At 36.6% G+C, this 25,890-nt stretch overlaps 2 protein-coding genes across 11 annotated transcripts in view; one reads left to right on the top strand and one right to left on the bottom strand.

Annotated features, from left to right (window-relative positions):
• Positions 1–11,131, top strand: part of tjp2a (tight junction protein 2a (zona occludens 2)) — a 63,976-nt gene extending 52,845 nt beyond the window's left edge. For 2 of the 4 annotated variants that reach the window (NM_001201571.1, NM_001201570.1), the window contains 9 exons: positions 39–134; positions 231–310; positions 387–597; positions 687–787; positions 2,196–2,417; positions 3,973–4,074; positions 6,675–6,953; positions 8,427–8,509; positions 10,033–11,131. In NM_001201571.1, coding sequence (NP_001188500.1) covers positions 39–134; positions 231–310; positions 387–597; positions 687–787; positions 2,196–2,417; positions 3,973–4,074; positions 6,675–6,953; positions 8,427–8,509; positions 10,033–10,201 — 1,343 coding nt within the window. In that variant the 3' untranslated portion in view covers positions 10,202–11,131. The remainder of the gene's footprint in view (positions 1–38; positions 135–230; positions 311–386; positions 598–686; positions 788–2,195; positions 2,418–3,972; positions 4,075–6,674; positions 6,954–8,426; positions 8,510–10,032) is intronic. The other 2 variants (XM_009305192.5, XM_005155574.6) reach the window with 1 other exon arrangement.
• apba1b (amyloid beta (A4) precursor protein-binding, family A, member 1b) overlaps positions 1–25,890 on the bottom strand; it is a 219,446-nt gene that overhangs the window by 169,513 nt on the left and 24,043 nt on the right. For 4 of the 7 annotated variants that reach the window (XM_073914531.1, XM_073914532.1, XM_005155586.5 and 1 more), the window contains 4 exons: positions 23,658–23,870; positions 17,887–18,006; positions 17,682–17,822; positions 13,719–14,121 (listed from right to left, as the gene is read on the bottom strand). The exons of 1 other annotated variant lie outside the window; for it this stretch is intronic. In XM_073914531.1, the coding sequence (XP_073770632.1) occupies positions 14,050–14,121; positions 17,682–17,822; positions 17,887–18,006; positions 23,658–23,870 (546 nt within the window). In that variant the 3' untranslated portion in view covers positions 13,719–14,049. Of the gene's footprint in view, positions 1–13,718; positions 14,122–17,681; positions 17,823–17,886; positions 18,007–23,657; positions 23,871–25,890 lie in introns of those variants that run through there. 2 more of the 7 variants (XR_012386184.1, XR_012386185.1) reach the window with 1 other exon arrangement.

The following is a 25,890-nucleotide window of genomic DNA, read 5'->3' as shown; positions in this document are numbered from 1 at the left end:
TATACTAATTCTTTTTTTCTTCATATTTTTCCTACCAGCTGGCTTCAGGCGTCCAGTCGTGATTTTTGGCCCCATTTCAGATGCAGCCAACGAAAAACTTGCCAATGAACTTCCAAATGAGTTCACCATTGCAAGTATGCCATTCACAACTACACGAAAGATTTCTTCATATTTGATGATGTAGATGGGATGTTTATTCTGTGCATTTTTTTTTTTCTTCCTTTTAACAGAGACCGAACCAAAAGACGCAGGCTCAGAAAAGTCATCTGGCGTTGTGAGGCTAAACACCATTCGTCAGATCATCGAACAGGTTAAAAAAAACACAGTTAATCTTCTGAATCTGTTCATTGAACAAAGATTAACCCATTTATCTTTATTGTTCCTAGGATCTACATGCTCTGCTGGATGTCACTCCAAAGGCTGTAGACACCCTCAATTACACTCAGTGGTATCCCATTGTCATCTTCCTCAACCCAGACAGCAAGCAGGGGGTGAAGACCATGAGGAATCGCTTGGTGCCTGGATCCAACCGCAGCTCACGCAAACTTTACGAACAAGCGGTCAAACTGCGGAAGACATATGCGCATCTGTTCACAGGTTAGTCTTTTTTTTTTTTTTTTAATTTAACAGGATTTTGTTTAATACCTTCAAGATTAAACATGTAAAAATTGTGTCTCCTTATCAAGCTACCATTGATCTGAACTCTTCTCACGATGCCTGGTTTGGAAGCCTCAAAGACGCCGTACGAGAACAGCAAGATAAAGCTGTCTGGGTCTGTCAAAGCAAGGTGAGCATTAAACTGTATATATATATATATATATATATATATATATATATATATATATATATATATATATATATATATATATATATATTAATTTATTTATTTATATTAGATTATATTAGAGATAAAAACAATGTAGCAAATAATAATGTAATATAAACAGTGATTTACTGTTTTCTGCGGAGACCTGTGGTTCTTGGTCATCTATAATCCTAACTCAACATTGCATATCTTGCGGACGCACACATTGCAATGCTCAAATGATATTTTGTGCAGCCCTAATACAATATAAATAAAAATAATGACAAATAAATATGACCAGTTATTGGCAGCAAATCTCTGTCTTAATCGACGATTTACTGATTCATTTAGAAGCTAATAAACAAACTGCATTAAAAATTCCTACTTTCCTTCTGTAAAGTTGGTAAAACTGCATGTTGACAAAAGAAGTCTGAATTAAAAAAGGAAATCGGTTAAAAGTGCCATACTGCTAGGATCATTTGAAGTCATGTTATTTAAACGACTATTAACTTATTATCACAATATACAGGCCTATAGCCAGCCAATTAAAAGGGGTGGTTCTTTTTTCTCAAAAAGTAGACCTATTTGCAGTTATTCGAGGTTCAAATAATGCATTTTAGTGACATTTAAAGCACTAATTTGTGCTGAATTAGCTTGTAAAATAGTTATTGTTACCACACTTTTTGATGCAACAAAAATACCCACAAAAAACCCCATAATGATGCAAAATACTTCCTACATTTTTGTAAAAGTGCTTATCATACTATTTTTTTTGTTTATAAAAATGCATGTTTATTTACAAATGTGCATTTAAACTGTGGGTTATTACAGTTTTATATATAATGAAATGGTTAGAATTTTAGAATTATGAAAAATACTTATTTTCAAATGCTTATTTTGATATGATCCATTATAAAACTGTAGCCTATATACAAATAACAAACTTTTTCTCAGTCAGAATCTGTCCGTTTAAATAATAAAAGCATTCTATTATTGGTTATTCTTCTTAAAGCCTTCTTCTATTGGTTATTTTCACTATTTAAGATGGCACACTGTCAAAAATGGGACAAATGAGCTCATATAGGGGCCAAAGTCTGGACTTTGTCAGAAGGGTGGGGATGGTTCTTTCAAACCACCTGAACTTGCCCCTATCTACTGGCCTTGATGTATACCCGTCTGTCTATCACATGACCATAAAATCATCAACTTACACAACTACTTACACAAACTACTATTTGTGTAAACTAAACACCATACTTAAAGCTTTAAAACCTTCTTTACTACTAACTTTCTAAGCAGCTCAAGATCACATAAATGTTTATCTCATGTAATATTTAAAACTACACATCATCAGACCTCTTAGAGTTGCATTTTTGTGTGTGTGTTTCAGCTGGATGGCTCAGAGGAGGACCTGGATCTCCATGATGACCGTATGTCCTACCTGTCGGCCATGAGTGCAGATTACCTGAGCATGGACAGCCGTCTGACCAGCGACTATGAGGACACGGCGGACGAGGGCGGCGCATACACTGATAATGAGCTTGATGAGTCCACAGATGAGCCTCAGCCAATGTCTGCCATCAGCCGCTCATCTGAACCCGTCAGTGAGGAGGTCAGTGTGTAAACTACTACACACACTTATCACTTACTACACTCAGTTCTGTTTTATCACCAGCAGGAATTTGACTGACGCTAAATGTTCTACCAGGAAAAACTTGAGTCATTTGATTATGGAAATCTGAGATGAGTAAAGTCATTCATCCTGTTTTCCGTATCGGTATCAATAAAGTCTCAGTGATAAGAAAAGTGTGGAGGTCTATGATGCAGCTTTGTTAACACTGCTCCCTGCAGGTCACTTGGTGAACTGCACAATCCTGTTGAACGGCTGTCTGGCACATAATATTTAAATTCTCGTGAAACATTCAGAAGCTCTTTATGGTTTTTAATATTGCAGGTTTTTTTTAACTTGAAGATTTGTTATTTTAGAGTCAATAATGTTTTGCCACAATAACACTCTTTAATGTGATCAGCAGCGGCTCATCAGCGAACGAGGGAAAAAACATGGTCCCACTTTACATTGTGGCCTAAACTCATATGTACTTACACTGAAATTAATAATGTGTTACAATTTACTTATTGTGTAAAAACAAGTTTTTACATTGTACTTATGATTGATTAAATACACGCATGCAATTGCACCTGTGATAAATGTCTTTTAACTACACCGTTGAGCATACCTTACACCTTAATCCACCCTTAAATCTACCCATACCACCAAACCTGTAACTAACCTGACCTGTATCCCATCTCAAGGGCACCAGAAGTGTTCTGCAATGCATTATGAAGATATTAAGTGCATTGTGTTTGTTTTTGATGCAAGTGCACCATAGTTAAAGCCACTTAATATAAAGTGTGACCAAAAACATTAAATATTTTGAATATTTTACTCTGCTATGTTAAAGATTTTAGAAAATATTTAAAATGTATAATTTCAGAAAAAAACATTGAAAAGAGAAAAAAACAACATATTTGTTTTAATATTGATGAAGCATTTAAAATTGTTATTTGATATGTCATTTATTATTAAAATGATTAAGATTATGTTATCTTAGAGTTGCCAGTATTATCTCAACATAAATGAATTAAATACATTTATGGTCAAAACAGCATCAACAAAATGTTGTCCTAAAAATGTGCAAAATTTGGGAAAAATTTACATTTGTTTTCTAAGTGAACCACATCTTTTTTAACACAACAGAAAACACAACTTTTTTGTGGTAAACCAAAAAAAAAACTTTACATTTTTGTCACTCCATTAAAAAAAACAGCATAAATCTAAAAAAAAAATGTGTGTACAATATTTTTAAAGGTTTTTAACATTTTACCAAGTTTTTTTTACTAGTTTTAATTTTTAACTAGATTCATTTATTGTCTCTTTAATTTATTTGTGTTTTTAAATAGTCATTTAAAGGATCGTTCCGTCATAAATTAAATGACTTATTTTACTCATCCTCCACTTGTTCCAAACCTATTTAACTTTCTTTCTTCTTCTATTTCTTAGTCTTACTATTTTTGCTTTATTTTTTATAACTAAAGTTTGCTTCTCATATTTTCGAATGAATAAAGTGAATAAATGCTTTATTTATGGTTGTTTTTTCCCCACCCAGAGGCACATGCCTGTTCCCCACGAGCGCTCAAAGAAACCATCGGGCAGAGACGTCCAGCGTGACCCCAGTCCTCCTCCGTCATTTGTCCCAGAACCCCCAAAGGTCAGTTACTAATGAATCTAAGTATTCCTTTACCCCAGTATTAAGGTGTTAGCACACTGAAGACCAAAATTTTCATGTGTTTTTTCGTATTCATATACAAAGCATTTGTCACGTAAACAAACCTTATTAATTAATCAATTACAAAAAAACTGCAAAACGTTTTGGAGTCAGTTTAAGCAGTGACGCTTTGTTCTCTTCTCTCTTCTCCAAAGTAGAAAGAGAAAGGAATAGGCTACATATTATGCTCATCTAATTCTGCATAGAGAGGAAGGAGAAGTCAGCCCATTATCCAAGAGCTGCGCTGGATTATCCCGAAATGCAAAGTTTATTTCAGGAAATCAGTGGAATTTTGATTCTTCACACATTCACGTTTGTAAACAAATCCTAAACAGAGACCGGTAACTGTAGACATTATAATAGATGGCGGCCACATTAGTCGTGTTTCCACTATCGCGCCTAAAGCGAGCGAGCCAAGGCCGGTCGCGTTTCTACTGTCACTTCCGGGGCCTAATCGGGCCACATCAGGGGTTTTTTGGGGCCAGCAGCCGGCCTTTTTCGGCCAGCCGAATACCTTGGGCCAAAGAGGGCCAGCTGGGGCTTCGGGGCGGAGTGAAAAGAGAGGCGGGCACAGTTTTCCGATCGCACATGAGTACATGCGCCAAATAAATAAATAAATAAATAAGGGAAAGAAAACATCTAGCCATATGGGGTCTTTTTGCGTATGATCATTCTTATGTTTCCCTTTTAAATGTAAGGGTGTTGCATAAAATAGTAGTTTTAATTTATAGTGACATTGCTGCGTCCTGATGTTTCAATAGCACATAATAATCTTTACACCATATTAAAGACACAGCAGACCGTAAAGTTTTTCGAGAGTTATTGTCAAGTTTAAAAGGTGTGTTTGTGCACGTTTAAATGCCTGTATGTGTGTGTGAGACCGAGAAAAAGAGCGCTCCTTTTACAGCTCTGTTGATGCTGCGCTTCTTTTTTATTTTATTTTTATTTTTTATTTTGGAGATAATAATACACAACATAACTTCACAACAGAAAGACATAAAACGTAACAAATTACGTGCCCAATTTCATAGCCTTTAAACAACATAGTGCCATATCTTCATAAAATAGCCTATAAGCTGTATTGAAATATAATTTAAAGAATTACAATTATTGAATATAATAAAATCGCATTAAATAAATAAACCAATATAAAATAAACAAAAGCTAGCTAGAAGGTGTAGGCTATGTAGGTAGCCTATATACATAAGGCCTACATAAATCAAACTGTTCGTTTTAAAGCCATATAACTTTCATTTTACAAAGGCTTATCTGAAAAAAAGCTTTTAGATATTTTCTAAAAACAATAAACACTGGAGAAGGATTGAAAAATTATTTATAAAGTATTCGGATACAATGATATTAATGAAATCGTGCAAACAGGGCATTTTTGGGGTGAGTGAAAGCAGAATCTAGCTTACTTTTTTTTTTCTGTCACCCAGTCCTGCGCAACGCTGCTTTAAACGCATCGGGGAAAACTGCAAATACAAAATGTGTTCTTTATCCTCAAACAAGTGTTTATGTTTTTATATGACGTGGTCTAATTTATAAATGCAACATTAATTGTAGAGCTTTAGTGAATAGCTGCTGAGCGCAACAAATATGGCTATATTTTTTTAGGCTACTTGCTCTTATGTGCTGAAACACTTAACACAACGTCTATCAAAACAAGGATATTATAAAATACATTTCATACCGAGTTATAACGGAGAATTTCTGTGGTTTTATAATATGGATATGTGCGCTCACTGTGCTGGGTCCCTCCGTTAGTGGCGAGAGCACTCGATGCACAATGCCAACAGTCGGTCGGTGAGTAAACAAATGTAATGAATGGTAATACACAGGTCTGTGCTTATAGACATATAATGTACTGCTGTACAGTAACGAGTCATTTGTTTGTTTTGGTTGTCTTCATTTTAATGGTTTCGTTTTGTGATGATGTGGTGTGCTTTATCTGCCTGATTCCCGCTGAAGTGGGCGGGTTGTGTGACGTTTGATTCGGGGGACGTTCTGGGGGCGGTGTTTCCGTGACGCGCTACGAGGTACTAGCTACCTGCTAAAAGCCCTGGCTCACAGTGGCCCGATAGTGGAAATGTGGCTAATGATGTGTTGAAGCAACGAATTGAAAGCAGATCATGCTTTCTATTATAATGTCTTTGAGCCATATATTAAATGTATAGACACACACACACCAAACAGCAGCAGGGCAGAGGTGCGCCAGTCACTGAAACTAGCGTATTGGGGTTCTCAACTGTTCGCCACATCCTGTCTTTATATTCTGCTCTGTGTTTGTCATAAAGTTGTCTGTAGCTCAAGTGACGGCATTCTGTATTCAGCTTTTCGCTTGTGAGGTGGCTGTGAACTGTCAAAACACCTCACACGGATGAAAGTTTTGGACACAGTGTTTCAATATGACTAACAAAACATGAGGTCGAATTTATTTTTTAACGCTCGAAAATATAGATGAAAACTTTAGATTCAGTGTGCAATAAACTTTAAGCTTTAACTTTAAGCCCCAGTGACTAAGAGCTGCGGTGTTCCTGCAGGTGCGCTCTGCTTCCCGTCCTGCAGACTCCAGGAGTTTTGACTCGCGCTCCAGCAGCACCATCAGCAGTGATGCGCCCATCAGCAACAAACCTCTTCCTCCGCCCGTCGCCCAGAAGCCCAGTTTCAATACGAGGTCGGCGGACGACACACCTTCTAATGACCCAGCAGATGACCCTGCCAACCGCACCTTCAGGGGAAAGGTGAAGGCCTTCGAGCAGATGGACCACCTTGCCAGAGCCAAACGTATGCTGGAGCTGCAGGAGGCCGAACAAGCCCGGGTTTGTCTTACATACATTAATTGCACACACTGATGCATGTCTGGTTGAGTTCAATACTGACAAGAAATATCATAGTTTAGCCCTAGATCACTAAAATAACATATTTATATATTTTGAATAACACTATATTTTACATTTTTTTAAAACCCTTAAAAAAATTCTGAACTGTGCAATTCAAATATAATGTACAAATTATCTTTAAAGCCACACAAGAATCTAATCGCTGTGATGTTGCTTTAAAATGTATTTTCAAACTGGAAGAACAAATTTGCTCGAAATAAAGCAAAAACAACCTATTTTCACTTTTTGGTGAAATCTATGCATCCTAATAGTGGTTTTAGCAGTGTGGGACACATATAAGATTGTCAACATCTCAAAATATGTGTTTTGGCATTTTGTGACTCTTTAAATAATGTTTTTATTTGACAGATTTTAAACAAACTGTACAAAAATATAAGTAATCCATACATTTTGAAATAAAAACATTTTAAAAACAAAGATTTTCTTTGCCTCTGGACCGCTAATATGCATAATGAGGGACTTCCCTCAACACACAGATTGACCTTACTTATAAGCATTAAAAAATGTAAACCGTACAAGTTATTATCATGCACTCAGCATCATGTGTTGTAAAATAGCAGAAGAAACATAGTGATACTAAACACAAAATTCTAAACACACATTAGCTAGCATCTAGACATTTCTATACTGTATAAGGCTCAAAAAGGACTTTATAAAAGCATGCATTTACTGTTTTAACTACTTTCACCATAGGGCAGAGTCTTTAGATTGCCAACACACATTACATATCATTTGGGGTGAGTTTTTGAGTTCGGATCTGGAGTGGGCTTAGGAATGTGATTGGGTTTGCAGCAATGAGCTGAGAAGGGGAATTTGCTCCGTTTCCCCATCGGCAATATAGGTTAAACAGTGGTAATGAGCCTCCAGCGTGCAATAAGCATCTCGGGGTAACCCTGGTGTCATGCACAGCGACCTTTGACTCTCTGGCGCCAATTGACATAAGATTCAAGGAAAAATAAAATATGGTATGAGGAAAAGTGACTCCCTTTCTTCAGCTGCGGCCATATGGTACAATACTTTTTTTATTAACTGTTAACTTACCAAATTATTTAAGACTTTGTGCAAATGTGCTAGATACCCATATATCAGAATTAGAAAGAATACAAATTGTATTTTTTTTACCCACTTAAACACACATACTATTTAAAGATGCTTACTTTAATGTAAAACTACCAATTTGTGTGAACAAAATTATTTAAATAAATGTTTGTTTTGCACAAAATAATAAATTTTCTACATTTAAACAAATTTTAAAAGTCTAGTGTGTATTTTCTCCTCCAAGGGTTGAATACTTTTTATAGGCTCTTTATGTGTGTGTGTATGTAATATGGCCTGTGTTTACATAATATGACCTGAAATTCATTTAATTCATATTTTGTTGTTTGTTGACAGCTGGAAATCTCTCAGAAACATCCAGATATTTATGCAGTTCCTAACAAGCCAAAACCAAACCAGAACAGACCACAACCAATTGGGTAAGTGTGCGTTTCGGTTCTACTGTTTCGGTTCTACTGTGATTTTTTTTTTTTTTATTGTAATTATAAAATGGGGATTCTGTTTAGGACCCCAATCAAACAGTGCTCTACTCTTAAAAGAGAAGTCAACGGGATTATTTCTAACCTTTATCGATGTTATTTCGTCCATGTGCTGTGGATGAGATCACTGGCCCATCCTGGATGATCGCTGACAGACATACACGATAGCAATTGTTCTCAGGTTGATGCATACAACCTTTGCACCGCTACTGATGTTGCATTAATAGCCAAAGAAGTAGATGCAAACTCCCCAGGGATAGCAATATAATTTTAGGCTGAAACTAGCAGAGATTTGGGAATTGACAAAAACAAGATCATGCTTTCTTGAAAATTACGTTCCCCAGGTGAGCTTCTTCAACCACCTGAGTAACTGCAGACAAGCCGCTGAAATATTTGTAGAGTATGTACAGGAGTGGCCTAGTTTTTTTTCATTGTGCTATTTTCTTCCAACTCAGAGTGATTGTTCACCTAAGCGGAATCCCTATTTTGTCACTACCACATAATGTCACCGTTCCCTTCTTTATGGTTCCAGGGTTACATCTGTAATTGAGACGTTTCTTCCTCCGTCTCACTGTTTTAACCCTTGTGCACTGTTCAGATTGATGACCCTTTGATTATGTTTGTGGCTATTTTGCCCTGTTAAATTCCATTATAGTGAGATATATTTTTTGCAATATATTTTATTGCAAAGCCATGACCGCATACTGTATAATCATGCATTGTTGATTTGTAGCTGATTTTCCCTCTTGGAAAGAATAAATGTGTTAAATGTGGTTAAATGTGTCATTTTTTTATTGCTGATCATCAGTTGTCACCCTTAATCCTTAAGATATGTTTCTATTTCTAGCTTTTGTATGGAGTTCTATGGAGTAAAACAGCAGATTATAGTGGGTGTGCATAAATACACTTACAATGTTTACTATGTTCTGAGCTGAGCTGCTTATTTTGATTTAAGTGCAATGAGTGCTCAAATGTCTCTCTCACACACACACACACACACACACACACACACACACACTACAGTCCATATAGAAGGTGGAAATAAGCTTTTTTGCACTGCAACTGATGACCAGTAAAAATTAAAGATTTTACCTCTTCCTAACAGGGAAAACCAGCAACAATTAAAAAAACATGATTATATGGTGTCTTAGCTTTGCAATTAAAAAATGTCATTATAATGGAAGTCAATGGGGCAAAAACAGCCCCCAACATAACAAAAGGGTAGTCAATTTGCCCAACGTGTATTTTTTTACATTTTCAAAGTATTTTCCCAAAATATGTGTCAAAATATGATTTGTCACCAAAAATCATTCCATTTACTGAAAGTTATGGCCAAATAAAGACTCAAAATCACACCAGAGTGGGTGAAAACATCCCCAACAGCACACAAGGGTTCATTCATTTTATTTTATTGACTAACACAGTTGATGTGTTGTTGTTGTTGTTGTTTTTCCTGTGTTCAGCTCCAGCTCAAACTCCGAGTCCCAGAGCTCCTCCAAAGCAATGTATTCAGAGAGAGGCTCACACTACCGGCACGATGATGATGACGAAGAGGAGTATCGCCGCCAGCTGGCGGACCAGACCCGGAGAGGATATTACAGCACACAGAAATACAATGACACAGAGCTCTAACACACACACTCGCACATACTAGACCTGCAGAGGATACAACACACACTCAGAAATGCTCCATCTGCATGCTTTATAAGGTGAGTCAGAGGAACTGGAACCACAGCTGGGGCTGATGGGAAATGCAGTATAAACATGCCATATACAAACACAGAATCGTTTTATACCTACATTGTTTTTCTATGAAATCTCAAGTGTATATTTCATGTCTGCTCGTTGTGTTTTTCTTTCAACTATATATTTTTTTAGTATTTCACCCACAATGCCATGTTTGTGTTTCTGACGGATGATCTAGATGGAGTGAACGTTACACTTTCCGGTAACACTTTAGAATGATAGTAAGTTAGTTATTGTGTTTACTAACATTAACTACGCATGAATAATCTTTTAAAGCAATTATTAATCATAGTTAATCATTACCTAATGTATTATTACCATCCAAAGTTTTGCTTGTTAATGTTAGGTAATGCAAAGTGAGATAATATGAACTAATGTTATTTAACTTAACATTAACAAAGATAAATAATAAATAACATAATAAATGTATCACTAATTGTTTATTCATGTTAGTAAATACAATAACTAATGGACCATTATTTTAAAGTGTTCCCCACTTTTCTCATTCACTCAAATTCACCATGCATTAAATTGAAGTGGGTTAAATTAGCTGGAGTGCCTTAATGCCATTGATCAAATACTGTCTATCAGTCTAGCAGATGCTTTCATGTTTGCTGCTGTATTATGGTGAAAACTGATTTATGATAAACGACAGATCAGTTTTTCTGTTGCTGAGGACTAATGTGTAATGTTCACTCTTCAGGATTGTGTCTATGATCAGTGCTTTGTGCTGTAATCACTTATAAAACACAGATTTTGGGGATTTTTCAATTTTAAAGGACAATAAATAAACTGGAATTTTAATATTTGTCTGAAGTTGTGATTGCCAGTGTTATTATTGTTTGGTAGAACCAAAGTTCCTTTAACCTTTTAACTGCCTGCTCGACCAAAGGGTTGACCATATTTTGCCTGAACATATCTCACTGAGGAGTACCTAACTTAACTAAACCTGATTGAGCCATCTCTACCGCTTGGTTGAAGTATGTTATGCCAAAAAAATCCACTAGTTGTTACTAACTCAAATCAACAGCACTCGTCACAACATTGCTTCTAACATTGAAGTCAAAAACAAGGAAATCACTCCTGATGAACTGTTTTTGGTGAAAATTTGCAAGGTAAGCCCGTTTTTTTTTTTGACATATTACACTCTAAAAGCCCCAACTTTACAAAGTTATGTTGCTTGGTGCCATGAAAAATATTTAGTGTGTTTGTAATACTATCACACGTTCATACTCTCACACAAATTTCTCTCTCTCTCTCTCTCTCTCTCTCTCTCTCTCTCTCTCTCACACACACACACACACACACAGTTTTGTGAATTGTGGGGACATGACATAGGTTCCAGTTGTTTTTATACTGTACAAACTGTATTTTCGATTGCTCTAACCCCAAACCCTATCTTTAAACCCAACCCTTACTGGAAATTATGTGTAGTTTTACTTTCTGAAAATAAAAAAATATTTAGTATGATTGAATGTCATACCTAATGTACACATAACTCACCATCTCCTCGTAATATTGGTGTAATACACATGTTGTTATACATATGCATGGGCACACACACACATACACATATGTAACGGAGGCCAGCTAGTAAGTGCTGTGCAGGTAAATCTCACTCCTGACCTCTAAAGGTGCTTTAGCGACAGATGCTAGAGGCTATGGCAGGGGTGGGCAAGCTCAGTCCTGGAGGGCCAGTGATCTTGAAGATCAGCTTGTTCAGGTGTGTTTGATTAGTGTTGGAACTAAACTGTGCAGGTCACCGGCCCTCCAGGACCAAGTTTGTCCATCCCTGGGCTATGGTCTTTAGCCTCCTTGTTAGAGCAACCAACTCCCATGCGGAAGGTCGCTGGTTCGATACCAGCTCACAGCGGGTTGGGTGGCGTAGGACCGTTGGGGTTACATTGGTGCCATGACCCGGATGTGCCCGAGGTTTATGGGGGTGAGTGTAATGGAGGCCAGACAGTAGGTGCTGTGCAGGTAAATCTCACTCCTCTGACCACTAAAGGTGCTCTAGCGACAGATGCTAGAGGCCCAGGTCTTTAACCACCTTGTTAGAGCAACCGACTCCCATTCGGAAGGTCGCTGATTCACTACCAGCTCAGAGCGGGTTGTGTGGCATAGGACCGTTGGGGTTATACACACTCACCTATACTCATACACTCTCTCTTTCTCTCTTACACACACGCAAGTGCACCCTCGGGTACAATCACACTGTTTCTCACACTCTCTTACACACATTATTCACTCTCTCACACACACACACACTTTTGTTTTTGAAGTTTGGTTGATTAGTTGATACCACGATAATCAGGAGTTCCATCTTCTGGAAGAACTTGTGTTTTTGCACTAAAAGATAAAGCTGAAAAGTTTTTCAGTGTTTTATATTGTTTGAATGACTGTTTTTAATAATGTTTCCCACTACACAGCATTGCTGGTTAACAAAAAAAAATTCAACAAAACAAAATCATGTTGCACTAATTCACTTGATTTTGATTTTATTGTTAAAAAAAACGTGTATATTACTGTGTTAAATGAGAATCTGAAATATTTTATGGCTTATGGCCATGATTTAGTATTCAAAAATGTTTTATTTTGATTATTATTTTTAATTTAATTGGTCACACTTCATATTTTCTGATTTTTAGAGAATATCTATTTATTCTGGTACTTTTACCATAAACCGACATCTCAACCATTTGGTAGAGGCTGCTATTTTAAAAATTTTGGGATTTGTTGAAAAAAAATGCATTGGTTGGGTTAACTAGCGACATTAGGAGTTAAGAAATGCAATAAAAAATGTCCTATTGCGTTTTTCTTGGTGTGGCAGTTAAAGGGTTAAGACAAGTGAAGTCATTTCACTCACCGACCGTTTTTGAAACACCTCTGGCAGTATACTCGGGCATTCTGTCTGAATAGGGAAACATCAAATTCTCCAAAACTGACTGCCAAGCTTAGGATTGAATTTCATATTAGTAATCACCAATAAAATTAAATAACAACTGTGTCTTTAGTTTCATTTCTAAATGGCCAAATCACACAAAATCTGCAGAAACTCACGTCTGGTCAGAGTATGGTCAGTCTGTAGCAATCGGTGATTGGCTCCTGTACTAGAAGGCGGGCTTTATTCGCCATATATCGATCAATGATTGGCTCCTGTACTAGTAGGCGGGGCTTTATTCACCATATTGACCCTTACACTTTTCCCCATTCAAATAGATACGAGTGGCAAGTCTTGTGTATTCAATAGACTTTGGTAGAACCCAGGGGTGTCCATTTAGAAACAGGGTGATTAATAATTATATGAACGTAAACTTTTGGATCTCGTACAGCTGTCCCCCCCCCTTTTAAAATGTCCACTATGCCCCTGGATTATTCAACAGAAAAAACAACGACGGAAATATTTAATTCATTGATTCCTTTACTTTGAATTATGACAGCAGATGCACATGTTATTGGTTACACTAATGTTAATGCCGTTGATCTCTTGTAATGTAGGTCCATGTCATCATTCGTGTCTCTTTGGTACGTCTGAACGCGTTGAACTGATGCCGGTGAAATGATGAGATCATCGCAGACCCATAGAGATTAAGGCAGGTCACATGTGGCTGGAATGGTTTTTGCTTTATGCACTAGTAATGGAATAATAAATACGTACATCCAGTTAAATAAATCTGTAAACAGTTATATTAATATCTCTATAAATAATAAGAACTCTGGATCAGGTAGATGGTTCAGATGTAGACAGGCTGTTCCTGGGCCGTGAGCAGACGGTACATGGCGGCCGGCATCGTCTTCATATGGATCTAAACACAAAAAAGTACTCGCATCATTGATGTATTCACATTCTACATCTAGCTCTACATTAGTTTTTACATGCTTTCTGAGCAATATGCCAACATCAAGGTCATATACAGCTGAAGTCAGAATAATTAGCCCTCTGTATATTTTCCCCAATTTCTGTTTAACGGAGAGATTTTTTTTAACACATTTCTAAACATAATAGCTTTAATAACTCATCTCTAATAACCGATTTATTTTATCCATGCTATGATGACTACATATTTGACTAGATATTTTTCAAGATACTAGTATTTAGCTTAAAGTGACATTTAAAGACTTAAATAGGTTAATTAGGCATGTTATGGTTTATGTTTTGTTCTATAGACCAGTGTTTCCCAAACTTTTCCAAAATATCAATTCTAGTGACTCGTGACCCCCACTATCCTCGGAGGTGGTTACAAGCATACAAACATTGCACACAACGACTCGCACACAAATAGTGACTATATAAATGCACGCATATTGACAACACAAAAAAGTGTTACAGTCTAACAACCATATAATTTGTAAAGTCATTGTTCATTTAATTAAATATTAACCTCACCTAATGAGGCTGGTGAGCACGATGTTTACAGCACAAGACTATTCTTTGTTTAGTTTTGGACACCTCCACTTGAAGATATCTCTATGTACAGTTGTGGCCTTTATTTTTAATGTACTTGAGTGCCACAAAAGTGTCGAAGTTTAACATTGTGCCGTAAAATCAATGCGCTGAAACTAAACCTATTGCTATGTTATTAAGAATAAAAAAGAGTCACAATTCAATGGAAAAAAGTGGAAAGGTTGATGATTTTTTTATATGCATGTTGTTGTTTTTGATGTAACTATTAAATACTATTCTGTAGGTTATGGATAAAATATGATCATTTTAATAGTTTATTAACATATATGAGATTTTTGGAAATCACCAAGCGACCCACTCTTATTGTCTTGTGTGAAAAATTCCTTGCTCCATTAAACATAATTCGGGAAATATTTGAAAAAGAAAATAAACTCACAGGAGGGCGAATAATTTTGACATCAGCTGTACACTGAAAAAAATTAATCAGAGATGATTCCTTGGATTTACTACATTTTTTTTACGTTAAGTAGTTGTAAACAATTTATTTGTGTTGAATTTAAACAAACAAAATAAGTTGAACATTATTAAATTCAACACAAATAAATTGTTTCCAAGAGTTCTGCGTGCAACACTTTTTTTAGTGTATGTGTTTATTGTGCATGATTTTATCATAAGCACAGAACTGTTTTCCTGGCTAAATGATTTCTTTATCAGCTCACATTTGCCCTTTGAATTGTTTTTGCTGTACAATTTTTTTAATGAGTTGAATCAACACAATTCAGAGGGGGGGGGGGGGGGGACTTGATTGTTTTATGTTCAGTTCTCTTAAATTTTATAAAAACAATCTCAAACTTAATTGATTTTTGTGGGCACAACATGTAGGAATTCTGGGGTAACCCAACAGTAGGCCTGCACCATTAATCGAAAAAAGATCACAAACTCGATTCGACCCTACACGCGATCCTTTTCCACGATTCAGCCAATTATATTTTCAAGGTCAGGAGAGAAGAAAAGGCGGCTGCAGAAGTCTTCAGAGCAACATTGACACCTTTAAATGGTGTTAAAAGTGTCACATACAGCATTTATAAAGTATAATTCACCCAAAAGGTCATTTCTGTCTCCATGTAATGATGTATTCTCGGTCGCAAAATCGCACGTGAGCTGAAATCGCACTGTTTATATACTGCAGAGAACGCGCGTGTGCACGCAAATGACGCTTACTTTAGTGAACACAACCTGCATTTGCTGTGACATTCAGTTTGTAGCACAGAGCGATCGTTTGAGGAGGTTTGATTTGCATGTGTGTGTTTTTCTCACAGTGACAGCAGCCATGAGATGCAGTAGGAAGTGAAAGTGAAACCTCTGCGCACATCATTTAAATGATCATATGGCATTTTAGAGTTATGTTTACGACAATCATGTTTTTTCTTTCATAGCGAACACAAAGAGTTGTGCATGAAAATAAATGTTTACTGTGTCAGTATAACAACCCTAGCTTATATATAATGGAAATATAATGGTCTAATAATGTTGTCAATGGCAGATGACAAGCACATGTCTCAAACATAATAATTCAATTTTATAATTAAGAATAGTTGTATTCTGATGTCACAATTTTACTGTGAATTAACAAACAGGACATTTTGAAAGTCTGTTCAAGTCCACTATAATGCAAAATTTAGCATTTTAAGCAACAGTAGAGCTACACATAGGCCTGCTATTATTGTTGTTTACCATATGTTTGAGAATTAACAATAATAATAGGCTAATCATGTTATCCTTTATTTTACATTTACAGAATTGTGAGAAAGAATCATGATCTTGATTTTAAGCAAAATAAATAGTGATTTTTTTTTTTTTTTTGCCAGAATCGTGCAGCCCTACCCAGCAGTGTACTTTGCTTGTCCACAACGTCAACAACACTGAACAGGCCAGAAAATAAACGTTTGATTGTGTTTACAGTAAAAACTAAAGTGTTAGCATGGTCTTTAAAGGTTCCCAGCTTTGTTCAATGTGTGACTCAAGGTTATTGCAGTTTCGCATTTTTACATTAGTTTTTATTTCAATACTGCTTTTTAAATATGCTGTACATTTCAGTTTTAGCTTCTTTCCTTAAGGGTTCAGTTGGTTTTAGTTTAGTTTTTATTTTGTGAACACGTTTCTATTTAGTTTTTAAATTTGTACTTTTAGAAAGGTAAGTAAAACATGCCTAGTTTCCTTTTTTCAGGAAACTAGCCACATGTGACCTTTAGCCAGGATTGGCCAGCCCAGTCACCAGACTTACTCAATAATGTTCATGTCTGGTGACTGGGCTGGCCAATCCTGGAACACACTAACATTCATTCCTTTTAGAAATTTAATGTGGAGGCTGAAGTATGAGGAGCGCTATCCTGCTGAAGAATTTGCCCTCTCCTGTGGTTTGTAATGTAATGGGCAGCACAAACGTCTTGATACGTCAGGCTGTTGATGTTGCCTTATTGCTGCCTTATCCCTATTGCCGAATTTAACCCCAAACCATGATTTTTCCTTCAGCAAACTTGACTGATTTCTATGAGAATCTTATACTGGTTCCAATAAGTCTTCTGCAGTATTTGTGATGATTGGGATGCAGATGATTAATGGGAAAATTCTACCATCTGCCACTTTACCAAATGATAAACTTGAAGTCAAGTTATTATTTGTTGCTCTTAGAACTGAGATTGACGACAAGACTTCTGTCACGCAGTGTAGTTTTAGTCTTTGTTTTCATTTACTAAAACGACCTTTGTGTGACCCAATTTTAACTGAAACATGATGACAGGGCAAGACACATTGAGTAGCTCCTCCCCTTTTACGAAATGGCCAATCACATAAAAAACTTGTCTATTATGATTTCAGGCTGAGCGTCTGCAAAAAAAAATGATTCACCAATATATGTAATGCGAGTTCACTCATCACAACCTACATTACTACATTGATTACCTCTCCGACAGCGTTTGACAGGATGTGGACGATCTTCTCGTGTGGTGTGGCCACGACACTCTGACCATTGATCTCGATGATCCGATGACCGACACGAACGCCTCCTCTCTCCGCAATCCCCCCTCGCATGAGGCTGCAGATCTGACAACAAAACTCATAAACCTCACAGAAGCAGGCAACACTCGTCTGATGTGTCAATACCTACAATGCCATTCTGTACACTGAAGCCCAGCTGATAGCGAAGGTCTGGTCTGCGAATGAGCACCATGGTCACAGGAGGACACCTGACGATGTTCATCTTGATCCTGGATTGAGACTTGAGACCCTGAATCCAGAAAAGATGAACGATAGATCATTTTGGTGTGAGGCCTGCGTTTCCTGTTGATAAGTGCAGTACATTTATGCACATTGCAATATCTTTCACCCTTGTTCTTTCATTTTTGCAGTGTTTGTTTTAATGTTGTTTATTTTACTCAAAGTGATTATTAAAACATCTGGTAAAGTTTTACAATACATTAATTAAGCTGACTATACGGTGAATCAAACTATTACAAACTTTGACTTGAAGCAAAGAAATGTATCTATTTTTTCCCCCAATACCTTTTTATTATATATTAACATGTACATACACATTTTCATGTGTCAGATATAACATAAACCAACAAACAAACAATTAAACAAACAAAACAAAAGGCTTCTCAGTATTTTACATCAAAGTACAATATCACCTCTGTCACTAATCGTCAAGTAAAACATTAAAAAATCCACCACCTTTTAAAAACAGCATAAAAGGTCCCCAAACTCTATCAAAACTGATGTATTTATTTCTTATTATATGTTATTTCTTCCATTGACATGTTTGTTACAATCTCTTTCAGCCAACAGGCTATATTGGGTGCACATTAGTTCATTCATTTTCTTGTCGGCTTAGTCCCTTCATTAATCCGGGGTCGCCACAGCGGAATGAACCGCCAACTTATCCAGCAAGTTTTTACCCAGTGGATGCCCTTCCAGCTGCAACCCATCTCTGGGAAACATTCACACACACATTCACACACTACGGACAATTTAGCCTACCCAATTCACCTGTACCGCATGTGTTTGGACTGTGGGGTATTTGGTGCACATATACTTCCAATTTAAAGAAATAAGTCGCTTCGCTTGTAGAATACATATATTCATAAATTATATGCTCCATCTTTTTTTAACTTGATCTCCTTAGGATATAAATGAAATAAAAAAAATGTATCTCAATTAAACAAAAACTTGAACAGCATTAAGGAGAAAGAGCTACAATCTCATGACGCACCGCAGGAGAAAAATACTAAATGAATCATTTAAAGTTGTTGGTTGTGCTTATAAAAACAACTTATTTCAATTTTATTGTCAAAATAAAAATATTAATTGTGGCTTGGAAGAGCTTCTGTGTTGTAATTGTGTTATTTTTTTCTTTAGTTGTGTTTTGTTTTGCTTTTGTCATGTTTTTATGGGAGCGCTTGAAAATGAGATGCTGCATATCTTTTATTTTTTAAATAAATTTAAATACCATTAGGGCAAGGCAGTGGCGCAGTAGGTAGTGCTGTTGCCTCACGGCAAGAAGGTCTCTGGTTCAAGCCTCGCCTCAGTTGGCGTTTCTGTGTGGAGTTTGCATGTTCTCCCTGCGTTCACGTGGGTTTGCTCCGGTTTCCCCCACAGACATGTGGTACAGGTGAATTGGGTAGGCTAAATTGTCAGTAGTGTGTGAATGTGTGTATGGATGTTTCCCAGAGATGGGTTGCGGCTGGAAGGGCATCCGCTGCGTAAAAACTTGCTGGATAAGTTGGCGGTTCATTCCGCTGTGGCGACCCCGGATTAATAAAGTGACTAAGCCAAAAAGAAAATGAATGAATGAAATACCCTTATATACAGTTGAAGTCAGAATTATTAGCCCCCCTAAATTATAAGACACTGTTTATTTTTTTCCCCAATTGCTGTTTACCAGAGAGATTTCTTTCAACATATTTCTATACATAATAGTTTGTTCTGTAGACAGTCGGAAAAAAACAAGACTAAAAAGGCTAATCATTTTGTCCTTAAAAGGGTGTTAAAAAAATTAAAACTGCTTTTATTTTTAACAAATAAGACTTTTTCCATAAGAAAAATATTATTAGACATGCTGTGAAAATCTTCTTGCCCTGTTAAACATCATTTGGAAAATATAATATATATATATATATATATATATATTAAAAGGGGGGGGCTTATAATCCTGTACTGCCTTATTTGTGGTGTAAGCTCTTGCAAAACAATCCAAATCAGTGTAACGGTTATATACATGTATAGAACAAACAACGTTCACCTGATTTCCACATGTGTTGTTTCCACATTGTGTTGTTTCCACAATAAATCACACATTTTCCTCACTTCCAACTTTGGATACAGTAAGTGTTCATCATTCAAACACGTTCGATAAAGGCTTAGTTCACCCAAAAATTAAGATTCTCTTTAATTACTCATGTTTTTTTTCCATACCCCCAGGGCCGGATTAACCAATGGGCCTTATGGGCACAGGCCCAGGGGCCCGTGCGCACTAGGGGCCCCTGCGAGGGGGGAGAAAAAAAAGACAATTTCGGAGTGTCTTTATAGGCTAATTGCAAATAGCGCATGTAGCTGTAATAAGCTATTCAGGGTTTACACCCATCGAAACCTGATTGATAGACACAGGAAGAGTAAAGAGCTGTGTAACATCATAGCCGCAGTGGTGCACCTTGTAAGGCGCTCAGCCTCAACTTTTGACGCGATTGATCAACAACTCGGTTCGAATCCACCATCAGCTGAACTCGTGCTACTTTTTTTTCTCCCCATTAAATATCAGATTGGAAAAATATTTATTTTTAACAGGAAGGAAACATTTTTTTTTTAAATAATGCAAATGTGATATGAAGTCACAAGTGTCTCGTGGGTATTTAATAATGTTTAGCCTTATTATAGGTGCCTCCCTCTCTGCAAAAACTAGAGGAGAGGAGGAGAGAGGCAGTAAATCAGTGTTTGTATTATGAAAGACTCAGATTCATAGAACTCAGATTCATAGAACTGGATTGGAGAAGCATTGTGCGTTATATGCCATGGCAAAAATATGCTTTATAAGTTTGTAAAAGCAATACATTAAAATACCCTTAAAAAAGAAGAAAAAAAAATTATATATATATATATATATATATATAGTTTTATTAGTATTTTTATTCAATGCTTTGAAAAATAAGTTAAATCTTTGTAGACTATAAATACATATGTACTATATCATTAATTTAAATATGTGGGCAACAAATTATAGATTCATTTTATTTAAAAATTATTATATTATTCTTATTTTTTAAATTCAACTATAGGGGTGCGGCCAGGTAGGGGGCCTTACAAGACAATGTGCCCAGGGGCCCCTGAGTTCTTAATCCGGGCCTGCATACCCCTGATACTTTTCTTCATTTTCAGAACACAAATGATGTTATTTTAGATATAATCCAAGAACTCTCTCATCCTCTCTAGACAGCAACAGTCTCGAAGCCTTCAAAGTCCAGAAAATAAACCAAAAATGTCTAAATATTGCTTTTTTTTTTTTGTGGCATACAAATGTTTCTAGAGCATTGTTTTATTACAGTTAAACCCCTGAAGTCGCATTGAATGTTTTGACAATGTTTTTGGTTCTATTTCTGTACTTTGAATGTCTCAAGATTATCACTGTCTATGGAGGATAAGAGAGCTCCTGGATTTCATCCAAAATATGTCAATTTATTTTTGATGAAGAATGAAGGTCTCTGTGGATTTGAACGACATTAGGTTGAGTAAAGATATCAAAGATATAATAACAGAAATTTAACATACTCTTTTAAGAAACGTTTGTTTATTTATATGATATGCTATAGTACACTTTAGTCCCTAATTTATCTGGGGTCGCCACAGCTGAATGAACTGCCAATTACTCTAACATACGTTTTATGTTACTGCCAGCAGCTAGCTCTCTGCTACTCTCACATGGTTGCCTACTCAAGCTAAGCAGGGCTGAGCCTGGTCAGTACCTGGATGGGAGACCACATGGGAAGCTAGGTTGCTGCTGGAAGTGGAGTTAGTGAGGCCAGCAGGGGGCGCCCAACCTGCGGTCTGTGTGGGTCTTAATGCCCCAGTACAGTAATGGGGACTCTATACTGCTCAGTGAGCGCTGTCTTTAGGATGAGATGTTAAACTGAGGTCTCTGTGGTTGTTAATATTTGGCTTTATCCCTCTATCTCCTCTCCATCAGTCAGCTGGTGTGTGGTGTGTGGTCTGGTGCAAAATGGCTGTTGCCGTGTGCACTGGTGGTGGATGAGGAGATTCTTGCCTATGTGCCCAGAAAAGCGCTAAATAAATTATTTATTATTATTATTATTGTGGCAGATGCTGTTAATGTTGTGAAATTTAACAATATTATATGTGTAACAATATATATCAGTATATGTGTAACAATATGGTAAATATGTGTTTGTGACTGAATATATGAATGTTATATGGTGCTCCAATGTCATATGGTGCTGCACAGACTATATTTGTCTTACTGATGCTGCTCTGATGCTGCTCAGACTAATCTGTCTTACTGATAACTTTATTCTATTGGAAGTGTAATCGTTCAGATGCATATCTCAGTATTATCTATGTAAGTGATGTTTTACCTGACTTCTACTACCTCATAATATCCGCTTCTATTAGGAGAATTGGCTATGAGATACAATATACCTAAGCGAGATGGTTATAAGGTCATTACATTCCCTGCTGTCTTCAAGGGGGCACCCACACCAGAGCACTCGTATCATCCCAGAGATCATAGAGAAAGACTATAGAGGGGCTATTATCCATAACATACAAGGGACTTATCTATAGATGACATGGTAAAGTTATCCTTGGGCTAAGTAACAATTAAAAACCAAACTTAGGAGATACGTCAGCCTGGTCTGGGGAGCAGGATACAGCTGGGACACAGAAATTGAGGGCGCTTTCACACCTACACTTTTGTTTCGGAACGTATCTCGTTTGCCCAGTTAGCGCGGTTCGTTTGGCATATGTGAACAGGGTAATCGCACTCTGTTCCGCGCCAAAGTAATCGCTCCAAGATCGCTTGAATGAGGTGCTCTCGGCTCGATTGAAACGAACCCTGGAGCGGATCGATTGCAGTGAGAAAGCAATCCGATCTGAGCGCGGTTATATCACAGTGTTTTATAGATATGTAATAGGCTTACAGCTGTATGAAGAGAGAATTATGAGTAGGGCGGGAAGTTTCGCGAGTCTCCGGATGCCCGCAAACGAGTGATGATCTTCCGTTAATCTCGCGTCTCCCTCCCGGTCCTCAAATAGGCATCATCGCGGCGCACCCCTCTCACCCCTCCCCACCGCATCTCTCCTCAGACACATCGCGCGCGCTCCCTGTGAATCACCACCAAACCACCACCTCTCCTGACAGCTGAGTGGGACGCTGCAAAATAAACCCTGACACTCTGACCAATGTGAGGAGAGTTTACTCGCACGTGACTTGTTTTAGCTTTTTGGTCCGATTAGAAACTTTGCAGTATGAAAGCAAACCGCTCCAAGAGCAAAGAGCAACAATGTAACAATTGTAATCTCTGTTTCGGAACAACTGAATCAATTCACAGGTGTGAAAGCACCCTAAGACAAATGATCAAACTGTAGATATTGGTGAGATATGATGTGTTATCAACCCTAAGGGAGGAAGACAATATGTATAAAAACTGTATGAAAGGGGCTGCTCAGTGGGACATTTGATCAGATTGCCCCTGTTGTTGCAAACTGCGCTTGTGACAATAAACACTTCAGTCTGAGTAACTCAGAACGACTTCAGACTTCTTTTGTAGACTTTGGTTGTTTCCTGAATAATATCTAAAGAACCAGAACAGATTTCCACAACATTAAAAGTTAAAAATGTCAAATAAATTTAGCAAAAGAAGCGAGCCATACTTTAATGATGCTCTGGCAGGTGGAGAGCGGCAGTCCGACCAAACTGGTGCCGTTGACGGTCATGATTTGATCTCCGATGTTGAGTCTTCCGGATTTGGCTGCGGGTCCACCGTGCATCAGGCTGGCGATGATGACGGTGGGCAGGATGGAGCCCCAGCCAGACTCCACAATCACCACACCCAGAATCTCCCCCTTCTGCTTCTCGATGTACACCTGACACAAACAAAGAGGCAGGGCTCACAGGACATGCTGGTATCAGAACAGTCGAGGGTCAGCATTGACTTCCTTAAAACGGTGGAAAAAATACTATGGAAGTCAATGGTTATCGATCATTCTAGAAGTAAACCACTCTGTCTATGGCTAAATTCACTGAATGTTAGCCAATAGTCTTGTTATATTGAAAATAATGTGTTAGCTATGTCAAGTTAGAGAAATGATTGCTATATTTGCACCACATTCCACCTGATGGTTTTGTCAACATGTTAACATCTTAACTGACTAATGTATATTTTCAAATGAACTTGTCATGAAAGCAAGTCATTGTATAGGGTGGGGGGGAGTTGGAAGTTGGGCTGCCCTAATAGTAACTCTGGGGGCCCCAAAACTGTGTGGGTCCTTAGAATCATCCTAATGTCCACCCCTCCACATACAACCCCCTCTCACTTCATGCTTCCTGCTGCATAGAAAATCTATAGGCTGTTGTGAAGAGGAAGATGAATATGCCAGACCCAGCAATGCAGAAGAACTTGAGGCTACTATCAGAGAAATGCGGCCTCTCATAACACCCGAGCAGTGCCACAGACCGATCATTCAGGTAAAAGGAGCCCTAATTAAGTATTGAATGATGTTCACACTTTTCAGTTGGCCAGGATTTCTAAAAATCAACTTCCACTGTATTGGTCCTGAGTATTATTCTAATTTTCTGAGATACTGAATTTGGGGTTTTCATTAGTTGTCATCATAATCATCAAATTTAAAAGAAATACACACCTGAAATATATCAAGTAAGGTATACACACATATATATATATATATATATATATATATATATATATATATATATATATATATATATATATATATATATATACATATACAGTATATATTTGAAGTCAGAATTATTAGCCTCCTTTTGGTTTTGATTTTTCTTTTTTGAATATTTTCCAAATGATTTTCAACAGAGCAATGAAATTTTCACAGTATGTCTGAAAATATTTTTTCTTTTGGAGAAAGTCTTATTTGTTTTATCTAGGCTAGAATAAAAGCAGTTATTAATTTTTTAAACACCATTTTTGGGACAAAATTATTAGTCCCTTTTTTCGATAATCTACAGAACAAGCCATCGTTATGCAATAACTTGCCTAACTAATTACCCTAACCTGCCTGGTTACCCTAATTAACCTAGTTAAGCATTTTAATGCCACTTTAAGCTGTATAGAAGTGTCTTGAAAATATCTAGTGAAATATTATTTACTGTCATCATGGAAAAGATAAAATAAATCAGTTATTAGAAATAGGTTTTTAAAACTATTATGCTTAGAAATGTGCTGTGCTGTGCCTTTACAGAATGAGCACTGTGCTGCGTCCAACAGATTGCACTATCATGTTTTTCTCTTCTTCTTCATTCTTTCATATCACATTTTACCTGTTTTTATGTTTTGTTTTGTTTTTACGCATTTTTATTATTTTTTTTATTTTTATTTTACTTGTTTCTTTTATTCTTGTTTATGTAAAGGACTTTGAATTGCCATTGTGTATGAAATGTGCTATATAAATAAACTTGCCTTGCCTTGCCTTGAAACAATCTTGCCAGAACAGAACAGAAATTGGGTAAAAAAATAAACAGGGGCTCTAATATATATATATATATAAACATATATAAACATATATATATATATATATATATATATATATATATATCCCAGGCTATATATATCCCATTATATATATATATATATATATATATATATATATATATATATATATATATATATATATATATATATATATATATATATATATATATATATATATATATATATATATATTTATATATATATATCCCAGGCTATATATATCCCATTATATATATATATATATATATATATATATATATAATGGGATATATATAGCCCGGGATCACAGCAGCACTCAAAATATAGCTCTCTATCAATCTAGCTACATTAATCCCACATTTATTGTTATTGAAAGGACAGAGAAAAAAGAAAAAAGT

Source organism: Danio rerio, chromosome 10 (assembly GCF_049306965.1).
Source record: "Danio rerio strain Tuebingen ecotype United States chromosome 10, GRCz12tu, whole genome shotgun sequence".
NCBI lineage: Eukaryota > Metazoa > Chordata > Actinopteri > Cypriniformes > Danionidae > Danio > Danio rerio.
The sequence above is the reverse complement of the archived record's forward strand: the minus strand, read 5'-3'. Positions and strand labels throughout refer to the sequence as shown.